This window comes from Delphinapterus leucas, chromosome 10 (genome assembly GCF_059928025.1).
Source record: "Delphinapterus leucas isolate spDelLeu-1000000601 "Yukka" chromosome 10, BTC_Dleu_Yukka2, whole genome shotgun sequence".
NCBI classification, from domain to species: domain Eukaryota; kingdom Metazoa; phylum Chordata; class Mammalia; order Artiodactyla; family Monodontidae; genus Delphinapterus; species Delphinapterus leucas.
In genome coordinates this window covers 103,090,735-103,112,719 of record NC_143138.1, presented here as the reverse complement: position 1 = coordinate 103,112,719, position 21,985 = coordinate 103,090,735, and the positions used below count along the sequence as shown (strand labels likewise).

The window sequence follows — 21,985 nt, the reverse complement described above, 5'->3', positions numbered from 1 at the left end:
CATTCGGCCTGCTCTTCCCCACGGCCAATACCGTGGCCTTCTGTTCACTTCTGTTTCCCTGCAGTTGGTTCTGGGCCTGTCACAGTGACCATGGAACCAGCGACGGCAGGGACGCTGGGAATGTAAACAGCTGGGTGGGGGGCACCACGAGGGCTCGGCCATGGGAGGGAGAGGACGCCCTTCCACTGGCTCAGGTCAGGCCCAGGCCGCAGGCTCCATCTTCCCTCCGTGTCACCTCCAGGCAGGTGACAGGTGGGTCCCCAGGTCCGGGTCCCGGTCCCCGGCCACTGGGCTCCGGTCTGGCCCCGCCGTCGGGGAAGCAGCCGGCGTAGTGAGGCCGCGGGCCGGGCGCGGGGGCCTTTCCTGTCTGGGCCGCGGCCCCAACTGCTGGCAGCGCTTCCGGCGGGGCTTTGGCCGGGCTGCAGTATCAGCTCGGCGCCAGACGCCCGGCCAGGATACTTGTGGTGAAACTGTGAGGGCGCACTTGGCCCTCTGGGGTTTCTCCATGTCAGCCTCCAAGACAAATGGAGGGGGAGACTGACACCCGGCCCTCTTCTTCAGCCACCTTTTCCTCCCTCTGACCCCCCGCGGCCGTGGGCAGCTCGAGGCCCGTCCGTGGAGGAGGCAGGCTGGACGATGGGGCTGGACAGCGGGGCTGGAAAACGGGGTGGACAGCGGGGTCAGATGATGGGCTGGACGGTGGGGTCGGGTGATGGGCTGGACGGTGGGGTCGGGTGATGGGCTGGATAGCAGGCTGGCCTAGGTGCCTAGACCGCACGTGGCCCAGGAGCGCCCACTCCCCACTGTGGGCCCAGGGAGGAGGCTGGTCCTCGACCAGTGAACATATCTGTGTCTGGGGCACCTCGCCGTGCACCACGGGCCAGGCCAGTCCACCCTCGCCCCGGGCTTAGGAGGGGGAACCAGGCCCCGCTGGCCACTGGGGAATCCAGGACCAGGTAGGAACAGGGGGGCCCGCGCCCCAGAGCTGGGGATGCGCGGAGCTGGGGCAGCGGGCGCGCAGGCCTAGCCCGGGTCCCGCTGGGGTGATGGACGAGGCCCGGGCTCCTGCCGGCCCAGCGCAAGTCTGGTCCAGGCCGGGCGGCGACTCCCGGCCCCCGCCCCTAGGTGGCACCACCGCTAGAGCCCTCGGCTTCACCAGGGGTGCGGCCTTGCGCATGCGCGGCTCCCCTAGCCGCGTCTTCCCGGCGGGCCCTCCGCGCCTGCGCGCCCGGCGCAGCCCGTGTAGTGTCGGCGGGTTTCCGGGAGTCGCGAGGGCGCCACGCAGCTTGCTCCCCGGCCTGCGCGCGGCCCGCCGGCCCAGCAGAGGGCGCCCGCCGGCACGACCCTCGGTTTCTAACCGCGGTTCTTCCCTTCCCTGCTCCGAAGCGAGGGATTTACCCGAACTAGGCGGGTGGGGAGGCTGGAGGAGAAGCTAACAGCCAGCCGAGGCGGCCCCCGCCCCAGGGGAGCCCGCCCTGCAGCCCGGGGCCGCGGCCGAGCGCAGCCCCGCCTGCGGCCTCGAGAGCGGAACCCGAGAACCCGGCGCGGCCAGAAGCTCTTCGGAGGGGCCAGCATTAAGGCCGAGGGAGCGGCCGCGAGGTACCGTCACCTGTTCCCTCCCGAGGGCTAACTGAACACCGCCCGTCGGTCTCCCAGGCTCCCCGAGACCACAGTGCCGGTGGGACCGGGAGTCGTGCAGCCCCGCTCTGGAGCGAACGTCTTCCGTACCCTCCCCGCCCCCCGCCTCAAGCCCTCACACTGTCCTCCATCATTTCCTCTTTAGCCTCCCACTCCCACCGGACACTCCGCGACGGCAGTTAACACACCTGAACCCGTCCATCCTCAACCTGTCAGTTGCACCGGGAAGCCTCCCCGCGGTCCCGCGCCCGTCCCCACCGCCCAGCCACGCAGTTCTGCAGTCACCACCTCAACGACCCGCTCCGAAACCCCACAGCCTCCTCTTGGTAGACCCGAGACACACACTGCCCGAGTCCACGCGGTCCTGCGCTCCCTTGCCGTACCCGCGCAGCGTCGTGCTCCAGGCGGCCGCGGCACCCTGGGGCCCTAATACTCAGTCCTGGGTCTCCACCACCTCACACCCTTCCCTGGCAGTGGACCCGCTGCCTCCAGCTCGCCGTTTCCGCAGCCGTCTCCACGCCGAATATCCAGCTCCCACGGACGGTCCCACCGGGCGGCTCAGGCACACCCCCCCCTCACCAGGTCTGAAACAGAATTCATCATCGTCTTCCTCAAAGCTGGCCTCGTGCAGACTTCCCCACATTAGGTGAATGGCACAGCCATCCTGCCACCCTCCCCACCAAGATGGAAGGCACCAACTGGGTATCCCACGCTGATCGGAACATCTAGCTGATAACACAAGGGTGAGCGTATCAGGCGAGACCCCTGCCTCATCAGGGCTGGCCAAGTGATCACACGCGTTCCGACAGCGCTGGAAGATGTGGACGACGGGTACAGGGTACCACAAGAGGGTACAACAGGATGGGTCCCGAGGTCGTGGAACGCTTCCCGGGGGCAGCACCTAAGCTGTTTCCTGAAGAACGAGCAGGACTTCGCTAGGTGAGGCTAAGGCGTCCACCCTAGGCGGAGAGGAGAGTGGAGTGGAGGGAGTTGATCACTCAGCAGCCGATTCCCCCACATAAGTCTCTCCAGTCCATCCGTGTCCCTACATCACCACCCTGGCCCACGCCTTCATCTCCTACCTGGGTTACAGCAGGCTGGCAGGCCTTCTCCCACATCTACTTATAGCCTTCAGTTCGTTCTCAGCCAAAATCAAAGCTAAGCATGTCTCTCATACATGGGTCGGTCTTCCCTTGACTTTAGGGTCAAGCCAAAAGCCTGGGCCGACCTGTAAAGCCCTGTCTTGTCTGGGCTCTTCCAGCTCTGCAGCCCTGTGTCATACACTTTGTACCCCACTCTCTGGATTCCCTTCAGGTCCTCAAGCCCCAGGGCCTTGGCACATGCTATGCCACTTTCTCAGGGAAACTCTCCCCAACTCCCATCCCCATCCAGTGCTCTCCTGTATTTACCATCAGAGGACCCTGTCCCTCTTGCTTACAGGATTCTATCAGTTTGTGACTATGAGTCTGTGTTGATCACGTGACTGTTCTCCACAAGAGCCATCTTTGCCCTGCTCATTGTTTCCTTGGTGCCCAGAAGAGCCCATGACACAAGCACTGTGACACCCCAACACTCTGTTCTGGGACCTTACCTAGGCCACTTTATCTTTGTGGCGTCAGTGTTCTAATATGTAAAATGTAACCAGTACTTGCCATGCAGACTTGCTCTCAGGAGCGAACCCATTATTTAATGGGTAAAAAGCACTTGATAAAAGTACTATCCCCAAAGTTAAGAAATAAGTTATGAGATGCGTTCAACAGAACAGAACAGATGTTCACCGTTCCAGCTTTATTTTCATTTGGTCACACATGCTTTAAAAAGCATACACACACGCCTGTAAAATACCCAAACATCAGGAATTAGAAGGGCGTGAAACAAGGGGCTTACAGGTGGGAAGAATATCCTAGGCTTCAGAACAAAACCAACTCAAAAACCTCCTTGTTCAAAACACAAAAGTATTTTGTTTTTAATAACATTTAAGTTTTTTTTTTGTTTTTTTTTTTAAAGGAACATTTTAGGGACAAAAACTAAGCTTCTTGTATTGCCTGAGGCAGAGCCTGGCTTCCTTCTTCCTTGAAGGCCTTTTGCAAAATACAGAAGCCAGCGTCTGCTGGCCTTGATGTTCACCACTCCCACCCTGCCCTCTGGAAGTGCAGGGCTACAGGGCATCCAGGATGTGGTCGATCTTGGTGACCAGCTCCTGTCGCTTTCCCGAGATGAGCTTCTCATTCTCGATGTACGTGTCTTTCTTGAGCTTGCCAGCCACCAGCCGCTCGGCCTCCACTGCTGACTTCAGTACCAGCTCCTTGACCTGCGCGTCCAGTTTCTGCATTTCGCTCACCTGGCCGAGGCAAGAGCAGGGCAGGGCTCGAGTGTCCTCCGCGGCCCCGCCCCACAGACCCCCCACCCCCACCCCCGCCACCGCCCAGGGCAGAAGGGCTGCTGTGGAGGGAGAGGCCAGCTTCACCCCCTGTAAGGCCTGTTCCCGCAAGCTCTGGCCCCGGTGAGCCAGGCCCTTCACCACCCCCGGCCCCAGATGCGGAGAGACTGTAAGGACCAAGTGTGGAAACACCGACACCCCCCGGCACAGTGCCGGACACATCCAGGCACTCAGTGAACGTTTGTTCTCTTCCCTCCCACGGCCAAACTTGGCCAGGGATTTGGTCGGGCAGAGGGCCAACGGCCGCGGGCGGGCGACTCCTGTCATCACCAACTGGGTGTCAGGCTGAGGCCTTTTATAGCCACATTGATTCAACACTCAACAAATACTTGTGAGCCATGAAGCCAGGCACGACGCTACACTGGAAAACAGCAGTGACGACAGATGAGGCACCGCACCCTCGGGAGCTGACGCACAATAAATACTTAAGCACACGGATACGTGGTTTCACAGAGGGGTGCGGAGACGGAGCAGGAGTGGGTGGGGGCGCGTGGAGAGGGGCACCCCGGGGGCTTTCAGCCTCATTTACAGGCACCAAGAACTCATGCAGCACGTCCTAGGCAGGGTTCCCAGCGCTTCACATGCACTAACTCATTTCACATGACCGCTGTGAGCTCAGTAAGGATTAACAGCTCCCCCATTTTAGAGATGAGGAAACTGAGGCACACAAGTTAGGTAACCTGCTCAGGTTCAGAAAGTCTGAATCAGAGCCTGGATTCAAACCCACGATTCTAAGTCTGGGTGCTTCTCCCTGCAGCCCGAGCAATCTGGAGCCTCATCCAGTCTGGCCTCCAGGAGAGGAAGCAGCTGCTCTCAACACCAGTGCTGTGGAGGCCAGCAGCACTTCCTCCAAATCCAGCTCACAACCAAGAGCCCAAACCTCGTTCCACCCCAAGGGTCGGCACCACGCGACGTGGCCATAACGGGGCGCGCCCACCCCACAGGCCAACGGCGAGCAAGGCCACGCTGGGCGAGTCAGGAAGGAGCCGGGTGACATGGTGACGGCAGGCACTTACTCTGTCGCACAGGTCGGAGCCCTCCGTCTTCAGCCTGGACTGCAGCAGCGCCACCTCGGAGGCCAAGGCCTTGTGCTCCGTTTCCAGGCTCTTCTTGCCACTGTTGAGGGTGGACACGTCCCGGGACTGTTTGTACCTATTGACTGTCTCATCAAAGTGACGGTAGAGACCTAGTCTCTTGTTGACGAGGGTCAAGACCTGCTCTGTGATGCAGGCCACCTTCATCCTGGCTTCTGCAGCCGGATCCTGGGGGAGAGACACCGTGTGTGATGACATCCAGCCCTGAGCCCACTGCGACCTTCTCCTCCCAAGGAGCACCCACCACTAGCACACAAACGAGAAAAGCCACCATCTTGGAAAGTCAAGAGAATCACACTCTTGCCGACACTGACCCTGGAACGGTTCAGCAATGGGCAGGACAGGAAGATGAAGCAGACGTTCACATCCAAGTCCAGCAGGACAGACACACTGGTATAAAAGGGATACTAATGCCAGGGTGCACCGTGAGAGGGGTATGAGGTGCTGAGGGAGGAGAAATTCCATCTCAGGCCGGGGAAGACTTCCAGGACGTGTTTCCAGGGCCTAAAGGATGAAGCCCAAGCTCCTTAGCCAGCCCAGGCCCTTCAGACGCAGCCCCATGTACTCCCCAGAATCCCTAACCAGTGGGCTACTGCAGAAGCCCTAACCGGGCATGCTCAAAGGCTGACTCTGGCCTGCAGAAGGTCGATTTGGCCCACAATTAGTTTTTTCCTCCTCAGTAAATTATCAAAGCTTTAAAATAGAGATGTGTACACAGGAAATCAGTTGAATAAACTATGACTTATCCATACAAGAGAGTCCTCTGCAGCTATAAAAAAATAACAAGGAAGAAAGCTCTCTATGAACTGATACGAGTGATTTTCAGGATACGTTAGTTAAGTGAAAAAAGCAGTGAAAAATAGATATGCTGTTGCTACCTTTTGTGTACAGAAGAAGAAAATAAGAATGAAATATCTGCCTGTTTTTGCAAAATAAACAAATCAGAAAGGCTACCTAGGGGACTGATGAAATTGTTCCCTACAAGGCAGGGTGGGACAGGGTGGAGGAAACCACACCATTTTCAAGTTCTCAATTTAGAACTTTGTTAGTGTTTTACGGTATCACAACCAACATTAAATATTACCAATGATGGAGGAAGAAACCAGAATAAAATTCAAGCATCAATGAACCTAATACCTTTCAAATGAGTAACCAGGGAAAGAAGAACAGAGCAACTACCTTGGGATCACAGTACTCTGACACTATGGTCTCAATCTAAAGACAAAAAGAGGGCTTCCCTAGTGGCACAGTGGTTGAGAATCCGCCTGCCAATGCAAGGGACATGGGTTCGATCCCCGATACCGGAAGATCCCGCATGCCACGGAGCAACTAAGCCCGTGCACCACAACTACTGAGCCCACACTCTAGAGGCTGCAAGCCACAACTACTGATCCCGTGTGCCACAACTACTGAAGCCCAGGAGCCTCGAGCCCGTGCTCCACAACAAGAGAAACCACCGCAACGAGAAGCCCATGCGCTGCAACGAAGAGTAGCCCCCGCTCGCCGCAACTAGAGAAAGCCCGGACGCAGCAATGAAGACCCAATGCAGCCAAAAATAAATAAATAAAATAAATAAATTTATTAAAAAAAATAAAGACAAAAAGAACTGCCAAGAAACCTGGCGCTCTACTGGTAGGTTTGGTGTTTGTAGTGGTATGAGTGCAGCAACTGTGGGACTGTTTTGTTTTGTTTATAGACTTCAGCAAATAAACAAACACACTGATGTTGGGATCCAGGCAAAGAACCCTGCGGTGTTAGACTGGAATAACTCATACTTCAAATACCACATGTATTTATCTCCCGGCTCTGTCTGCTGAAAGGGCTGAGGAGCAGAGATGCTCCAAGAGCAGTGATCACAACCAGCTCCCAGATCATGGTCTCCAGGTACCATTCTGCACTGAAAGGAACCGGAGCTCCTCGGAGAAAGTACAAGATATGCCGGAAACGTATTGCTGCACGCTACAATAAGGAAGTGCACAAAAATACGACGTAGACGGAAAGACAGTCAAACCTGGGACACTTGAGCATCAAAAGGAATGGCACAGTGGACAGTAATCCAATAAAATAACACATGAATCCAACCGAATAATGAACCAACCAGCCAACAAAAAAAGCTTTTCCTTATAGTAGAAAACCACCTAGTGAGGTAAAAGGCACCGTAGTTTTTCAGCCACCACAACTATGAGATTCAGATAAGAATTAGTGATGAATACTGTAGCGAATGGGTGAGCATATATGGTGTTTACATAGCCCCAAACAGATTATGTACTAATTGCAAAGAAAAATAGTGACGGTACAGCGAATAAACCAAGAAAGGCACCAACTCAACCAAGGAGAGTCAGTATCACCAAACCCGGACCAAATGACATCAGGCACCTCCCGATGTGATGCACTGCACACACAGCACCACTTCATAATGTTCTTGCCAAAAATGCATAATCTGAATTTCAAGGAGAAACATAAGAAACCTAACGTACACACAAGGCTGAGGAATGTCCCAGATTAAAGCAGACTAAGGAAATATGACAACTAAATGCAATGCGTCATCCTCAACTGAATTCTCAAGTATGAAAAATAATGGCTATAGAAGTTACCCTTGGGGCGATCAGCAAAATTTGAGCCTGGACTGGGTGCTGGTTGTTATTAGAGCAACGTCACATTCCGGACTTCGATCATCGTGCTCTGGCTGTGTGAAACGGGGCCCTTGGGGTCAGGCTGTGCACACGCCTAAGTATTCAAGGGAGGCAGGCAACTTAAACGGCTCAGGAAGAGTACATACAACAGAGAGGCCAAATGTTAACCACTCCGTCCAGGTGAAGAGTGCACAAGAGTTCGTTTTACTATTCTTGTAAAATGTCTAAATGCAGAATTATTTTAAAACTCGGGATTTTTTAAATTAATAAAAAAGCAATTTTTATAGCTTAGGAAATGGGGATATGTCACAGTAAAACCTAGACTCAGCCCTTCTGTGTGACAAGGTGAGCAGCTGCCCCGGTGGCACCCCTACCCCGGGGCAGCCTCGCTGGTCTACGGAACCAGCCAGACCAACGTCCTTGCTCATTCGTACCAACTGCCAACCACAGGCCCCAGCGAAAGCCTGCCATGCTGTGCCACAAGCTGCTCCCTCCAGCCTAAGGCCCCGCCCCACCTCTTCTGCCAGTCACTTCCCCGCGAGCCTTTCTGGGCACACGCTCTGCCCACTGCCTCTCCCCACGGAACTGGCCGCCAGCAGCAACCTGTCTCCTTCAACAGCGCATGTCCGTGACCACAGCAACAAAAGGAGGGGTCTCTAGGGTAACGGTCAGCTGAGGCCACAGGCAGGGCAGAGGCCTATGTCGCGCGGCCGGGCGCTAGGAAAGCGAGTCAAGCACGCACTGCAGACGGCCGAGTTGGGTACCTTTGTGATGGAGAAGTCCAGCCTGACGTAGACGATGACGGTGAAGAACAGGACATAGAAGGCAGCCACCACCAGCAGGGGCTCCTGCAGCATGAGCACCTTGTTGAAGGTGTAGTGCACCTGGGGGGAGCCAGGAACACACGCTGACACACAGGTCCACCCGGACTCGGAAGCCTGGGGGCGAAGGGGCCTCGCCAGGCCTACAACTGTCCGGGCTGCCCCCGCCATCTGCCCCACCCCCGTCCCCAGAGGCGGCTGTGCCCAAACCACTCCAGGCAAGGAGGAGAGGATGGCAAGTCCCTGACCCTGCAGCCACTGTCCAGGGAGGAGAGGCCTGGGAGGCAGGGCTGTGGAGCGCATACCACCATGTCCTGAATGTGCTGTTCCACCAGGTTTTTCTTGTGGGCCACGATCACGGGGCGGCCAAACGTGTCCAGGTAGGTGTAGTGCAGCTCATCAGGGGCTCGGCTGATCTCATAGGGACTGTCCACTTGGATGTTTCTAGATGCCAATGGGAGGAAACTGAGCCTCAGACAAACTGCACTGACCAACTAGGTTCACAGTGAGGATCCAAGACCCAAGGGGTCTTCCAGGGTCACGAGTTCTACTCCGCTCTGCTCCCCTCCCATCACAGGGAACACCCAACCCCCTGAGACCGCGGACCCACTGTCAGAAAGCCCTGAGTATGAGAATGTTTTGTCGCCCATGCCAAGGGCAGGGGGCCCTGTGAGTGTCAACTGGTTTCTGCCAAGTGGACTCCTAGAGACGCTGTGGCTCTGTCCTTTCCCAAGCCTGGTTCTTCAACTTAGGCCAACATTTGATGAGATCCCTTACCCTTCCAGATTCCTTCCTTTCTGCTTAAACTGGCCAAAGACAGCTCCCTCTGTTTATAACCATGGAACCTGATACACCATCTGAGACCACCCTCCCCCACCCCCCACCTTCTGAACCTGATGTGACACACCCAGGACAAGACAAAGCCCTCTCCACTATCCATCCCCTTCCTAGGAGCACAGCCCAAGGCCACCCAGCTGCCTCAACTTTGTGGTTCTTTCCTTTTGCTAGTAACCTCATCGGACTCAGGCCATCACTCTGGCCTGCTATGAATCCTGCCCCTGTCACAGAAAGGGCTGTGTTGGGATAGCTCATAAGTGCATCTTGTGCCCTCACTGAGTCAAATGTCTCAGTTTAAACTCCACCGGAAGCCCCTCCTCTGCGCCCTAGGACCCAACGTCCCACTGAGGTGCCAAGAGGGCACCACCAGGAAGGGAGACAGGAAGGGAGGTCAGACTCACTTGGCCCCTTCTGGGAGGATGATTTTCACAGTCAGAGAGTCTATCACTTGTTCATCAAACACGTGGTCCACAAGCCTCATCTTCAATGCATACTGGTCTCCTGGAGGGTCAAGCAGACATAGCTGTGACTGGTTTTGTGCGTGTCTTTCTCCTAAGTAAAGTACTAGAATCTAGGCCCTGAACATCACAAAAGGAGACACCAGCCACCACCGACTGTGTGCCTTCAATGAAAGAACGCATCAGCTGAGTCTTGCTGAAAGGATCTACCTGAGTCTGATCAGGCTCCAGAGACAGCTGTCAATGGGCTAGAAATACGGAAGACAGAGGGACGTGCTGCCCTGCACTGTGACCCGCAATCAGCAAAATCCAGACCATGGGCTACACTACAAATAAGGTCAACTTCTTCAACAGCTAAACCATGAGGAAAACAGATGGAGGAGGAAACTGTGGATTACTAGAGGCTGACAAGACAAATCAACTTTTTTGAAAAACGCAGAACTAGAGTATCTAGAGACATACAAGTGGGTGATAGAACGATGAAGAAATTCAAGAGAGTGTCTCCCAAAAGCCAGGACGGTGATCGCTGTTGTGGGGAAAAGAGGAGGTACATGAGGGCCTTCTGAGTGGCTGGCCAATTTCACTTTCTTGACCTGAGTGATGGTTACAAGGTGCTCCTCTTATAATTTACTGAACTTTACATTTGTGTGATTTACTAGATTTTATTTTGCATTAAAAAGGTTTTAAAAAGAAAGACTTGGAAATATGACAAAATGTTTATAATCAATAGTTCTGGGTGCTTGTGTAAAAGTGTTTATTATTCTCTGAATTTTTTATTTTTTAAATATTTCAAATTTAAAGAATTTAAGTAGTTCCTTCTTATGCTAGAACTGGGGGTAAGAAGAAGCTTTTTGCTGTCCTATGTGAATTGATTACCATACGCAGGTATCACTTTTACAACAGTAATTTTTACCCACCCATGAAAAGTTGTTGCTGATATCCCAGCCTTCCTAAGAATGACAAGAGAATACCCTCTCCCCATCTAAAAGGACTGGCAATTATCACACACACACACACACACACACACGACACAACACAAAACAAACCCACAGGAAATTAAAGAAAAAGACAGTCTTTCCCTTTTCAACTCCCTAACAATTGAAAACTGACCCAAATTATAGAGGTACTCATAGCTTGGGAGGTTGTAGCCGACGATGTAATGGGTCTTCCACCCGCCGAAAAGAGGAAAGCGAGGCCGGATTTCCATCTCTACGGAGTCATCCAAAATAAGAAGGTGGCTGGTGGAAACGTTGCCGATCTCATCCCGGTAATAAACGTCCTGTGCAGCAGCAGGGAGGATGGTCTGCAAGAGAGCGAGCACGCCTTCTGAAGGCCCCAGACCCTGACGCGGAGGAAGCGGCCCTAAGCCCAGAAGAGACTTCCTGCACCAGGCTCTCCATCACATCACTACTTCATGGTCTCCAAACTGTGAACAGGCTGAGCAGAGTCTAACTTCCCCCCAAAGGCCCCAGAATATCTAGATACCTCATCTGCTTCTCAGTCAACGTTGGTAAATAGCCAAATTCTTCGAAACAGTAAATAACAGACTCATAAATACCTTTGCAAATGCTAAAGACTTAATACAAAGGTAAAAATAATCTGTAAGTTATTTTGCAGGCGAGCAAACTAAAGATGGAGGAAATCACATGAAATCGCTAGGTGGTTTATGGTTTACTTATGAAAGGGGTTTCTTCACCTAATATTTTTAACTAATTTTTTAAAATCTTTACTTATTTTTAATTATTTATTTCCAAATCTGTAAGCAAATTTTGATAATTGAGAGGAAAATGTAATGCCTCTGTTCGCACAGTGAGCGCTTCTGTAATACTTAAGTACGTGAAAATGCTTCTAGGATTTCATTTATAAGACATAAAAAGATACAAAACTGTATATGCAATACGATCAAATGTTTTTTAAAAACAGTATTATAAAAGAAAAAGGAAATATATTAAAGAGTGTCAGCAAAACTAGTGCCTGGGTTTGTTTTTCCTTTTTCCATTATTCAAATTTTCTTTACAAAACATGACTTACTTGTATAAATGGGGGCTTTTTTTTTTTTTGGCCTTGATGCTAGTTCCCCAACCAGGGATTGAACCTGGGCCACAGCAGTGAAAATGCCAAGTCCTAACCACTGGACCGACAGGGAATTCCTGGAGGCAATTTTTTTTTTTAACATTCTGTTGGTTCTAACACCATCACTCAACTACCTGAACACCAGTCAATCCCAACGACTGTCCATAATTAGCTACTTTCAAAAAGCAAAAGAAAGGACAGATGTGATAGTCATAGTTTCCCCAATGTCCAAGTCCAACAGTCCATACCTTAAAAGAACGGATGGAGGAGACTCCACTATCTGGCTGTCTCTGGTAATCATAGCGCGAAAAAGGCCCCTTCAGCACAGCCCCTGTGTGCTTCAGGTCCACGTTTTCCTCCACAGCAATGTTACCCCAGTGGGAGACCTCGATGACTCGGGTCATGCTGGTGATGGTCAGGAAAGGGCTGTTGTTCTCAGAATGTACTTTAAAAGTGTCCTGGAGAGGAAGGAAACAAGCAGCTCAAAGTTTGGCGACAGAGGAATCAACACTAGCTTAAAGCAAATTGATTGGAAACAACCTATACATCAGTACCAGGACGGTTAAACTGTGACACATCTAATGTATGCAACAGAATGGTTAAATTGTGCTGTCTCTAACGTGATGACATGGAAATAGTCACGATATATTATTAATTGGAAAGACAGAATACACAAAGCTGTTTTAGGTTCCAACATAAACATCATTTGTTTTACAAACAAAATTGTCTATACTCGTTATTTTATAGCGACTACGTGAGAAAAAGAAAACAGAACCTGAACTGAGATACATGAGAATCTCAACACAGATAGGAAACAGAATTACAGATTATTTCTACTTTCTCCTTGTAGTTTTTATTTTCCAAATTTCTGCAAATGAGCTTTTTAAATTGATTTTTTAAAGCAATTTTTACAGTTTTAAAATAAAATAAAATCTTAAGCTGTAAATAAAGAAAAACTGTAACTAGGAAATAAATATAAGATCTAATAGAGAAGACATAACCTCTCACCAGTGAGCTAACAAATAACTCATAACTGAGGGAGACACGTAGCATTACTGGATTGTTCTAACCTGAAGAAAATTCATCTAGAAAAGTTCACAGAAGAGACTTTTTAAGATAACATTTATGGAGTTGACATGTATGTATGTATCAGGCACTCTTTATGAGCTCTGAATAAGCACATAATTTCATTTAATCCTCAGAACATCACAACGAAGTAATTACTACTTATCCCCAATTTTACAAATAAAACACCCAGAGGCCCGGCAGTTAGTATTAAGAAATCTTTCTGGTCACAGATACAGAATGGTGGTTACCAGAGGCATGGGTGGGAGAAATGGGTGAACTGTTTTGTTTCTTTTTAATTTAAATAAACTGAATAACAAAATTTTTTAAAAGTAAAATTACAAAAAGACCAGAAAAACATCACATTAAAAAGCTTTTGTACAGCTAAGGAAACTACCAACAAAACGAAAAGGTTGCCTACTGAATGGAAGAAGATATTTGCAAATGATACAGCCAATAGGGGATTAACATCCAAACTGTACAAAGAACTCCTACAACCTGACATCAAAAAACAAAGGACCCAATTTACAAATGGGCAGAGGATCTGAAGAGACATTTTTCCAAGGAAGATATTCAGAGAGCCAACAGGCAAATGAGAAGATGCTCAACATCACACATCATCAGGCAAATGCAGATCAAAACCACAATGAGGTGCTATCACTTCACATATGTCAGAATGGCTATTATCAAAAGATAATAAATAACAAGTGTTAGTGAGGATGTAGAGAAAAAGGAAACCTCATGCACTATTGCTGGGAATGTAAACCGGGGCAGCCACAACAGAAAACAGTACGGAGATTCCTTAAAAAATTAAAAATACAACCACCATATGACCCAGCAATTCTACTCCTGGGTATTTATCCAAACAAAATGAAAAACACTCATTAGAAAAGTTATATGTAACTCAAAGTTCATAGCAGCATCATTTACAACAGCCAAGATACAGAAGCAACCTAAGTGCCCATCAATAGATGAATGGATAAAGAAGATGTGAGATACACATACACACACACACACACACACACACACACACACACACACACACACACACAGTGGAACACTACCCAGGCATAAAAAAGAATGGAATCTTGCCATTTGTGACAACATGGATGGATCTAGAGGGTACTATGCTAAATGAAATAAATCAGAAAAAAACAAATACTGTATGATTTCACTTATATGTGGAATCTAGAAAACAAATGAACAAAATAGAAACAGAGTTATAGAGAACAAACTGGTGGTTGCCAGAGGGGAGAGGGGGGTCAGGGAGGGAGAGAAATAGGTGAGGCACATTAAGAGGTACAACCTTCCAGTTGCAAAATAAATGAGACAAGTATGAAATGTACAGTGTGGGGAAGTCAATAACTACATAATATCTTTGTATGGTGACATATCCTAACTGCACTTATGGTGGCGATCGTTTTGAAATGTACAGAAATACTGAATCAATATATTGTATAACAGGAACTAACATAGTGTTGTAGGTCAATTACACTTCGAAAACCAAAAACCAAACAAACAAACTCATAGAGAAAGAGATCAGATTTGTGGCCCCCAGAGGCAGAGGCGGGACGGAGAGATAATTGGAGGAAGGTGGTCAAAAGGTCCAAACTTCCAGCTATAACATAAATAAGTACTAGGAATGTGACGTACAACGTGATAAATATAATTAGCACTGCTGTACATTCCATATGAAAGCTAAGAGAGTAAATCCTAAGAGTTCTTATCACAGGAAAAATTTTTTTTCTATTTACTTAACTTTTTTTAATTTTAATTTCACGGCCCCTCGTTCCATATAATTTATATATGAAGCACCAAAACTGGAGCCGAGTTCTGAACAGTGTCTATTTCTTTAATTTTGTATCTGTATGAGATGATGCACGTGCACTAGCTCCTGCGATCATCACTTCATGATATAAGTCAAATCACGACGCTGTACACCTTGAACTTACTCAGGGCTGTATGTCAATTTAATCTCCTTAAAAATGGAAGAAACAGAAAAAGTTAAAGGCCAAAAGAACCAGAAAAACACCTTTCTTTCCCAAAAGTCCAAGAAGTAGACGAGATAAGGTTATTTTGTTTTGTTATTTTATTATAATTGTAGTTAACAGCATTTAATGCCAATACCGGCACGGCTACGGGGAAACTGGCAGTTCCATAGTGCTGGTGCCATAATAAATTGGCTAAATTTTCTGAAAAAGCATTTGGCAGTACAGCAAGAGATTTTTAAATGTTTATATGCTTTGATTTGAAAACTTGTACTTCAAAAACTCTATCCTGAAAGTACAGAGCAAAGAAAAGATAGAGAAAGGACGGCTGAAGCATTGTAGCAATAGCCTGACAACCACTGAATCTCAGTGACAGATGGCTGTCCGTTTACGATACTCTATACTTCTGTGTGTTTGAAACGCCCCATAATAACAACATCTTTTTTATGCCTTCATCACTCCCTCTGCCTTTAAGGCTCACGCCCTAGGCTCAGCAACACCACCAGCAGCTAACCCCAGCCACCAGGGCCAGCACAGCTCAGGTTTTCCCATCCCCGCGCCTTTGTCCCCCCATTGCCTCTGCCCAGAATGCCTGGTTTCCTGCTCCCCCAACTCCCACCTCCTTTAGAAAGCCCTCCTCAAGCCCCAGCCTCTATCTGAACTCCCAGAATGAGGGCAGTGTGCCCCATGGAGTCACTTCTCGGCAGGTTAAAACTCTGGGGATGATCTGACATGGTGCTTTGGATTCCCACCCAAGCCCCTCAACGCACAGTCACCCCCGTAGGAGACATGCTCTGCAGCGGACAGGGGTGGCCTGGACTCCACAAGGGCCCACCTGACTATAGGCAGGGACATCGCGGAAAGGTCCGTAATCCAGGAGGTCCTCGGAGCGCATGGGGTTCCCCAACTTGGTGTAGCTCTCCACGTTTCGGGAGGCGAGTTTCACACGCATGGTTTGTGTCTTGGTCGGGTAGGGAGAGTAGAAATAATGGTTCCCCTCAAACACCACAAACTGTTTCTCCGACTGGGTGATCTGGGTTGGATATGGCTGAAGCACATGGGTATAAACGGCTTCCACAATGACTGAAACCTTGGCCCCGGGATCAAGAGCGACTGGGAGCTTGACGGTGAAGAATCTCCCGCTGGAGCAAGGATGAGGAGAAACAATTAAGAGAGACCAAGAAACTGAAAAGAGTACAGCAGCTTAAAATCACAGCAAAATTTTGTACCAAGATAAAAGCAGTTACTTCTAAGAGATACCTTCAACCTATTAATTTAAGCCTCTTTTAAAATTTATTTATTTGGCATTTATTTATTTATTTTATTTATTTTATTTATTTATTTTATGTTTGGCTGCATTGGGTCTTTGTTGCTGCACGCGGGCTTTCTCTAGTTGCAGTGAGCGGGGGCTACTCTTCGTTGCGGTGTGCAGGCTTCTCATTGCGGTGGCTTCTCTTGTTACGGAGCACGGGCTCTAGGCACACGGGCTTCAGTAGTTGTGGTGCACGGGCTCAGTAGTTGTGGCTTGCGGGCTCAGTAGTTGTGGCGCTCAGGCTTAGTTGCTCCGCAGCATGTGGTATCTTCCCGGACCAGGGCTTGAACCCTGGTGTCCCCTGCATTGGCAGGAGGATTCTTAACCGCTGCGCCACCAGGGAAGTCCCTTCCTGCTTTTTAACGTGTGTTTGAAAACTATCCTTAGTAAAGTGTTTTAAAATAAATAACAAGTGCCAGGCCCCCTGCTAGGTACTGAGGTTAGAGCAGAGAAGAAGGCAAGTTCAAACCCAGGCTTCATGTTCAAAGAGCTCAGTCTACCTCCCGTGAAAAAGCATCACTTTTGGGCTTCCCTGGTGGCACAGTGGTTAAGAATCTGCCTGCCAACACAAGAGACACGGGTTCAAGCCCTGGTCCGGGAAGATCTCACATGCCGCGGAGTAACTAAGCCCGTGTGCCACAACTACCGAGCCTGCGCTCTAGAGCCCGCGTGCCACAACTACTGAAGCCCGCACACCCTAGAGCCTGTGCTCCACAACAAGGGAAGCCACCGCAATGAGAAGCCCGCGCACCACAACGAAGAGCAGCCCCCGCTTACTGCAACTAGAGAAAGCCCACGCAGCAACAAAGACCCAACGCAGCCAAAAATTTTAAAAAATAAAAAATAATAATAAAATAAAATAAAAGGCATCACTTTCAGCGCCGTGAAGGCTGGCGAGGAGGTGTGGTGAGGCTGTCTACCCCTTGGAAACAGGACAGTAGCCAAGCAGCGATGGGAGGGTGTCTGCTGAGGCAAACAGCCCGCAGGTCCCACCCACCAGTTTCCCATCTATTGGCTGGGGATCCCTACCCCCATAGATTAGAGACCTGATCTGGCATGGAAGTAACTACTTTCCTGTTGTGAAACACACTGCCACTCTCAGGGGAGTCCAGTTTCAGCACTAGGAGTCAGAAAAGACATCATAAACGGGTCCAGAATGCAGGGAGCCTGTCGCCTGCTACCACGCACTCTACTAACTGAGACAGCCTCTAACACGCTGGGCCCATTCTAAGCGACTCTCCTAGTTATGATTCCAGCCCTGATGTGATAACCTACAACCACACAAGGCAAGACAGACACAGATATGCTGACCGTTGCCTTACCTTTTACCCTTAATTTTGGTTTCTCGTACTTCCAGATTGTTCTCTTCCTCATCCTCTCCCTTCACCTGTAAAAGGACAAAGGAAGTTATTCTTTTTTGTCTTTTAGTCTCTAAATTTTGAGTCAACAATTAACTAACTGCCGCAGAAGTCCACATTAAAACATTCAAACCACCAGAATTTTGCTGGTTTCAGTAACAATTTTTCAAGTGAAATACAAGAACACTGTCAAAAGACCTACTTTTGCACTGAATAAGCTGTATGATATTCTCTAGAAAATCATAATATTTTCCTGAATGATCAAATACACACAAATTAAAATTACGCTTCCAAATACAGTTTACACTTCCAAACAGAAAGGCCAGAAAGGTTTCTTTCTGGACGTTTTCTTCTTCATTTACATTCCAATATGCCTATGCATAGAAAAAGTCCCAGTATTGTTTATTACTTTTATTTTTTCATTTTTTATTTTGGCTGCGTTGACTCTTCGTTGCTGCGCAAGGGCTTTCTCTAGTTGTGGCGAGCAGGGGCTACTCTTCGTTGCAGTGCGCGGGCTTCTCATTGCAGTGGCTTCTCTTGCTGCGGCACGCAGGCCCTGGAGTGTGCAGTGCGGGCTTCAGTAGTTGCGGCGCATGGGCTCAGTAGTTGTGGCTCAAGGGCTGTACAGCGTAGGCTCAGTAGTTGTGGCACACGAGCTTAGTTGCTCCGCAACATGTGGGATATTCCTGGACCAGGGCTTGAACCCGTGTCCCCTGCACTGGCAGGTGGATTCTTAACCACTGCACTATCAGGGAAGTCCCTATTTATTGTTGTAGAAGAAAAGTCTCACGCATAACCAAAACTGATTTTAGTTGCGCAAAAGAAGTTAACAGTGGCAAAAGCAATGGCTACTGTGTGGCACACTCTTTTATTCTTATCCTTCATTGCAACCAGCTGTGCAACCAGGAAAAAGATGCCAACTCCGGCAGGCTGCAGGGTCTTTCTGAGAAAGAGTAGGCATCTTGAATGAGACTGTGGAACAGATTCTAAGGGAAAAACTTACACACACAGCACTGATCTCTTTGCCAACCCAACCTCCACCAAAAGAAAAAAATTTAAGACCACCTTTTAAGACTGGACCAGTGATTCCCAATCGGGTATACAAAGCTATAATGAGAAAGCTATTTGTCATATTTCAAAAAGCCTAAAAGTTATCATACAATCATCCTCAACAAAGGTGTACAGCCTAATAAAAACAACAAATTTCACTACTTTTACTAGAATCCTATCACAGTGGGAACATTCTAGTATACTTGTGCTTATCAGGAACTCTCATTGTTCAGTTATATGTTGATTTGTCTTAAGAAATATTTATTATCACTTCTAAGTATTTACTAGATTCAATGTGTAATCTAATAAAAGGTTAGAGAAACAAAATATTTCAAATATAGGATCCAAATGAAAGCAAAAATAGTAAGATAAGTCTTTGGTAGTAAAAAGACAAGGAACCACTGGCTCCTATTCGATAATCATCACGGCCTCCTCTACCAGTTCCTAAACTTCTACATGTAGTGTTGAAGATAATTCACTGAAACAATTTCTAGCAAGCTCACCAAAGCCTCCCAGTCAGTTGTTGGAAAATACACATCTCTTGGTTAAGTTTATCATCCAGTTACGTTTCCCATTGGGATAGGGGTACAAGGGAGCACATACACCCGTCTGACTCATCTCGCTCTTGGCCTACAAATCAAAAAATGGTTCTGAATAAACCTGGTGATGGGACTACAGGTTTTATACCCCAACAGAACCCTACCTCACACCATCTAGGCCACAAGAGGCAATGTTGTACAGTGAAGAACACACACACACACACACACAAAGCGTGAAAGAAACTAACCTGACTCTTTATTCTAAGACATCATGTAGGGTAAACAACTTAACCTCCCAGACTGCAGTCCTCACCAGCAGTAACAGTACACCTCGAAGGGCTCTTATGAGAGTTAAATGAGAATGTACTTAAAATACCTACCACAATACCCGACACAAGGTAAATTCTCAGTTAAGACACCAGAAGTGCTCTCCGGCATGAGGGCCAGATAGCTTCTGCTGTCGTCTTGTTATACTGTGGCAACCTCAATAAATGATAACTTGCTTTCATAAAAGAATGGGATTTAACATTCAGAACATTCAAATGAAGTTTTAATCCATCCTTCCACAAACCTTTAAGTAAAACTGCGTGTTTCATCATGGACAAAGCATGATAAGGGAACAGGAGTCATTTCGGAAGCATGATCTCCATAAAGGTAACTTTATAGCTCCAAATTCAGCAGTCAGGTATGCTAAGAAGAAATACGACACTGGAATGACTATTCTCCAAACCAATAACTGGGTAATCACTTAATGGATGCTGTTTAAGGAAAACAGTAATAGAAGGCAAACCTCTATATATGTATATTCCCTCTATTCCCAAAGCCAACACTGCTTCCTTGAGAGGCATAAAAATGTCCACTGAGGGGCTTCCCTGGTGGCGCAGTGGTTGAGAGTCCGCCTGCCGATGCAGGGGACACGGGTTCGTGCCCCGGTCCGGGAAGATCCCACATGCCGCGGAGCGGCTGGGCCCGTGAGCCATGGCCGCTGAGCCTGCGCGTCCGGAGCCTGTGCTCCGCAACGGGAGAGGCACAACAGTGAGAGGCCCGTGTACCACACACACACACAAAAAATGACCACTGAAATGCACGGAAGAACAGAAGCAAAGTTGGGAGGCATTTACTGCGTTACTGTAAGAATGAGAACCGGTCGGGGGGAGGGAGAGAACTGGACTTTCCCTTTCTGTACTGTATTACTTGCACGAGTTTTTAAACTAACTTTAAGGAAAAGGAAATTTTTTGAAGCCGCCGTTCGCAACCGTAAGAAGTGCGTTATATTAACAGCGGTTTCAAACGATTCCAAACTTGGAAGCAGGGGAGCTGCTCCATTTGCGATCGCACTGGCCGGAGCCCAGCTCCCTGGCGAATCCGCGCTCCGGCCGGACCACCGCGCGGCGCCCCCGCAGGCCACGGGCCCAGCCGCCTGCGCCGCCGGCCGGGGCTGACGTGTCCGGGGCGGGGACGGGCGCCAGTCCTCCCGGCCGGCCCGTGTCCCCGGGCCCAGCTCACCTGCACGCCGAGGTACGCCAGCCGGGCCTCCAGCTCGGGCTCCAGAGCCAGTAGGAAGGAGGCGACGCGGGGCGAGGAGCTACCGCCCGCGTGCGCCAGGACCACCTCGGCCGTCACCTTGGCCAAGTGGCTGCTCAGGTCCACAGTGCGCTTCACGTCCTCGTTGATCAGCGGCGGCGCCTCCGCGGAGGCGCGGCCCGGCGCCGGGGCCCAGGCCCAGATCAGCAGCAGCAGCGGCAACAGGCGAGCTGCGGGCGCCTCCATGGCCGTGACTGAGCTGGGCCGCGGGTGGCCCATCCGCGCGCGTACCCCGTGTCCGCCACGGCGCAGCCGCCCATTGGGCCCGCTGGCGCCCCAAGATGGCGGCGCCCAGGGGCGAGGACCCCGTCTCCATGGCAACGGGCAGCCCGCCGGGCGCCTGCTTGCGTGCACTGGCCGGTCTCAGGTCCCTGGAAGGCGCCCTGGTCTCCCCACCGCTCTCCCACAGAGGTAACACTGGCAAAGACAAAGGAGAAGCACAGACCGCGTCTGTCCACAAGAAGTGCTGATGACGAGTGAACGGTGTGTTACTTTTTAGCTTAGAAAGGACTGCCCCCAAATTCTCCGTTAAACATGAAGCCATTTCCATTCTCTTTATTAATTCATCCTTTCACTCCCTCAAGAAACATGTATTGAGCTTTAAGTTGCATACCCATCCGAAAGAGAGGCAGTAAGTCATCCTTTTAACAGAGAACATACTTTTGATGTGGAAGAATGAGAGGGAAGATGTCTTGTAGACGGTGAGCAGTCTGGGCCACAGAACTCCACAATCCTTTTGAGGAACTTGCATTAGTTCCGTTTGGGGGAACGAGACCCAATCTAGGCCAGACTACTCGCTCTCCCAGAAGCTGGAATCTGAAGGCAGCAACTACACCTGAAAACTGCAGAACTGAGTCATGTGCGCTGGGAGGCCTGCAGAGCTGGCCAGGGTCCCGCTATGATCTCCAGCTTCTCCGTGTCTGCTTCTTCAACGCCTCCCACTCTGGAAGCACAGGCTCTTCTCAAAAATAGAGGAGGGGGCTTCCCTGGTGGCGCAGTGGTTGAGAATCCGTCTAACGATGCAGGGGACACGGGTTCGTGAGCCGGTCCGGGAAGATCCCACATACCGCGGAGCGGCTAGTGCCGTGAGCCATG

At 49.7% G+C, this 21,985-nt stretch overlaps 1 protein-coding gene and 1 long non-coding RNA gene across 2 annotated transcripts; one reads left to right on the top strand and one right to left on the bottom strand.

The window, feature by feature from the left end:
* Positions 1 to 1,242: 1,242 nt before the first annotated feature.
* LOC149748325 (uncharacterized) lies at positions 1,243 to 11,225 on the top strand. The gene is made up of 2 exons (XR_016394774.1): positions 1,243 to 1,599; positions 1,784 to 11,225. It is a non-coding gene; the product is annotated as an uncharacterized LOC149748325 (long non-coding RNA).
* On the bottom strand, positions 3,412 to 21,126 carry RPN1 (ribophorin I). Its single transcript, XM_022562521.3, has 10 exons — positions 20,813 to 21,126; positions 17,682 to 17,746; positions 15,883 to 16,189; positions 12,243 to 12,452; positions 11,032 to 11,224; positions 9,865 to 9,964; positions 8,932 to 9,070; positions 8,570 to 8,689; positions 5,095 to 5,340; positions 3,412 to 3,979 (listed from the first exon to the last, which is right to left on the bottom strand). Exons 1-10 carry the CDS (start codon positions 21,107 to 21,109, stop codon positions 3,797 to 3,799), a joined length of 1,860 nt encoding a protein of 619 aa, XP_022418229.1. The 5' UTR covers positions 21,110 to 21,126; the 3' UTR covers positions 3,412 to 3,796.
* Positions 21,127 to 21,985: the final 859 nt, after the last annotated feature.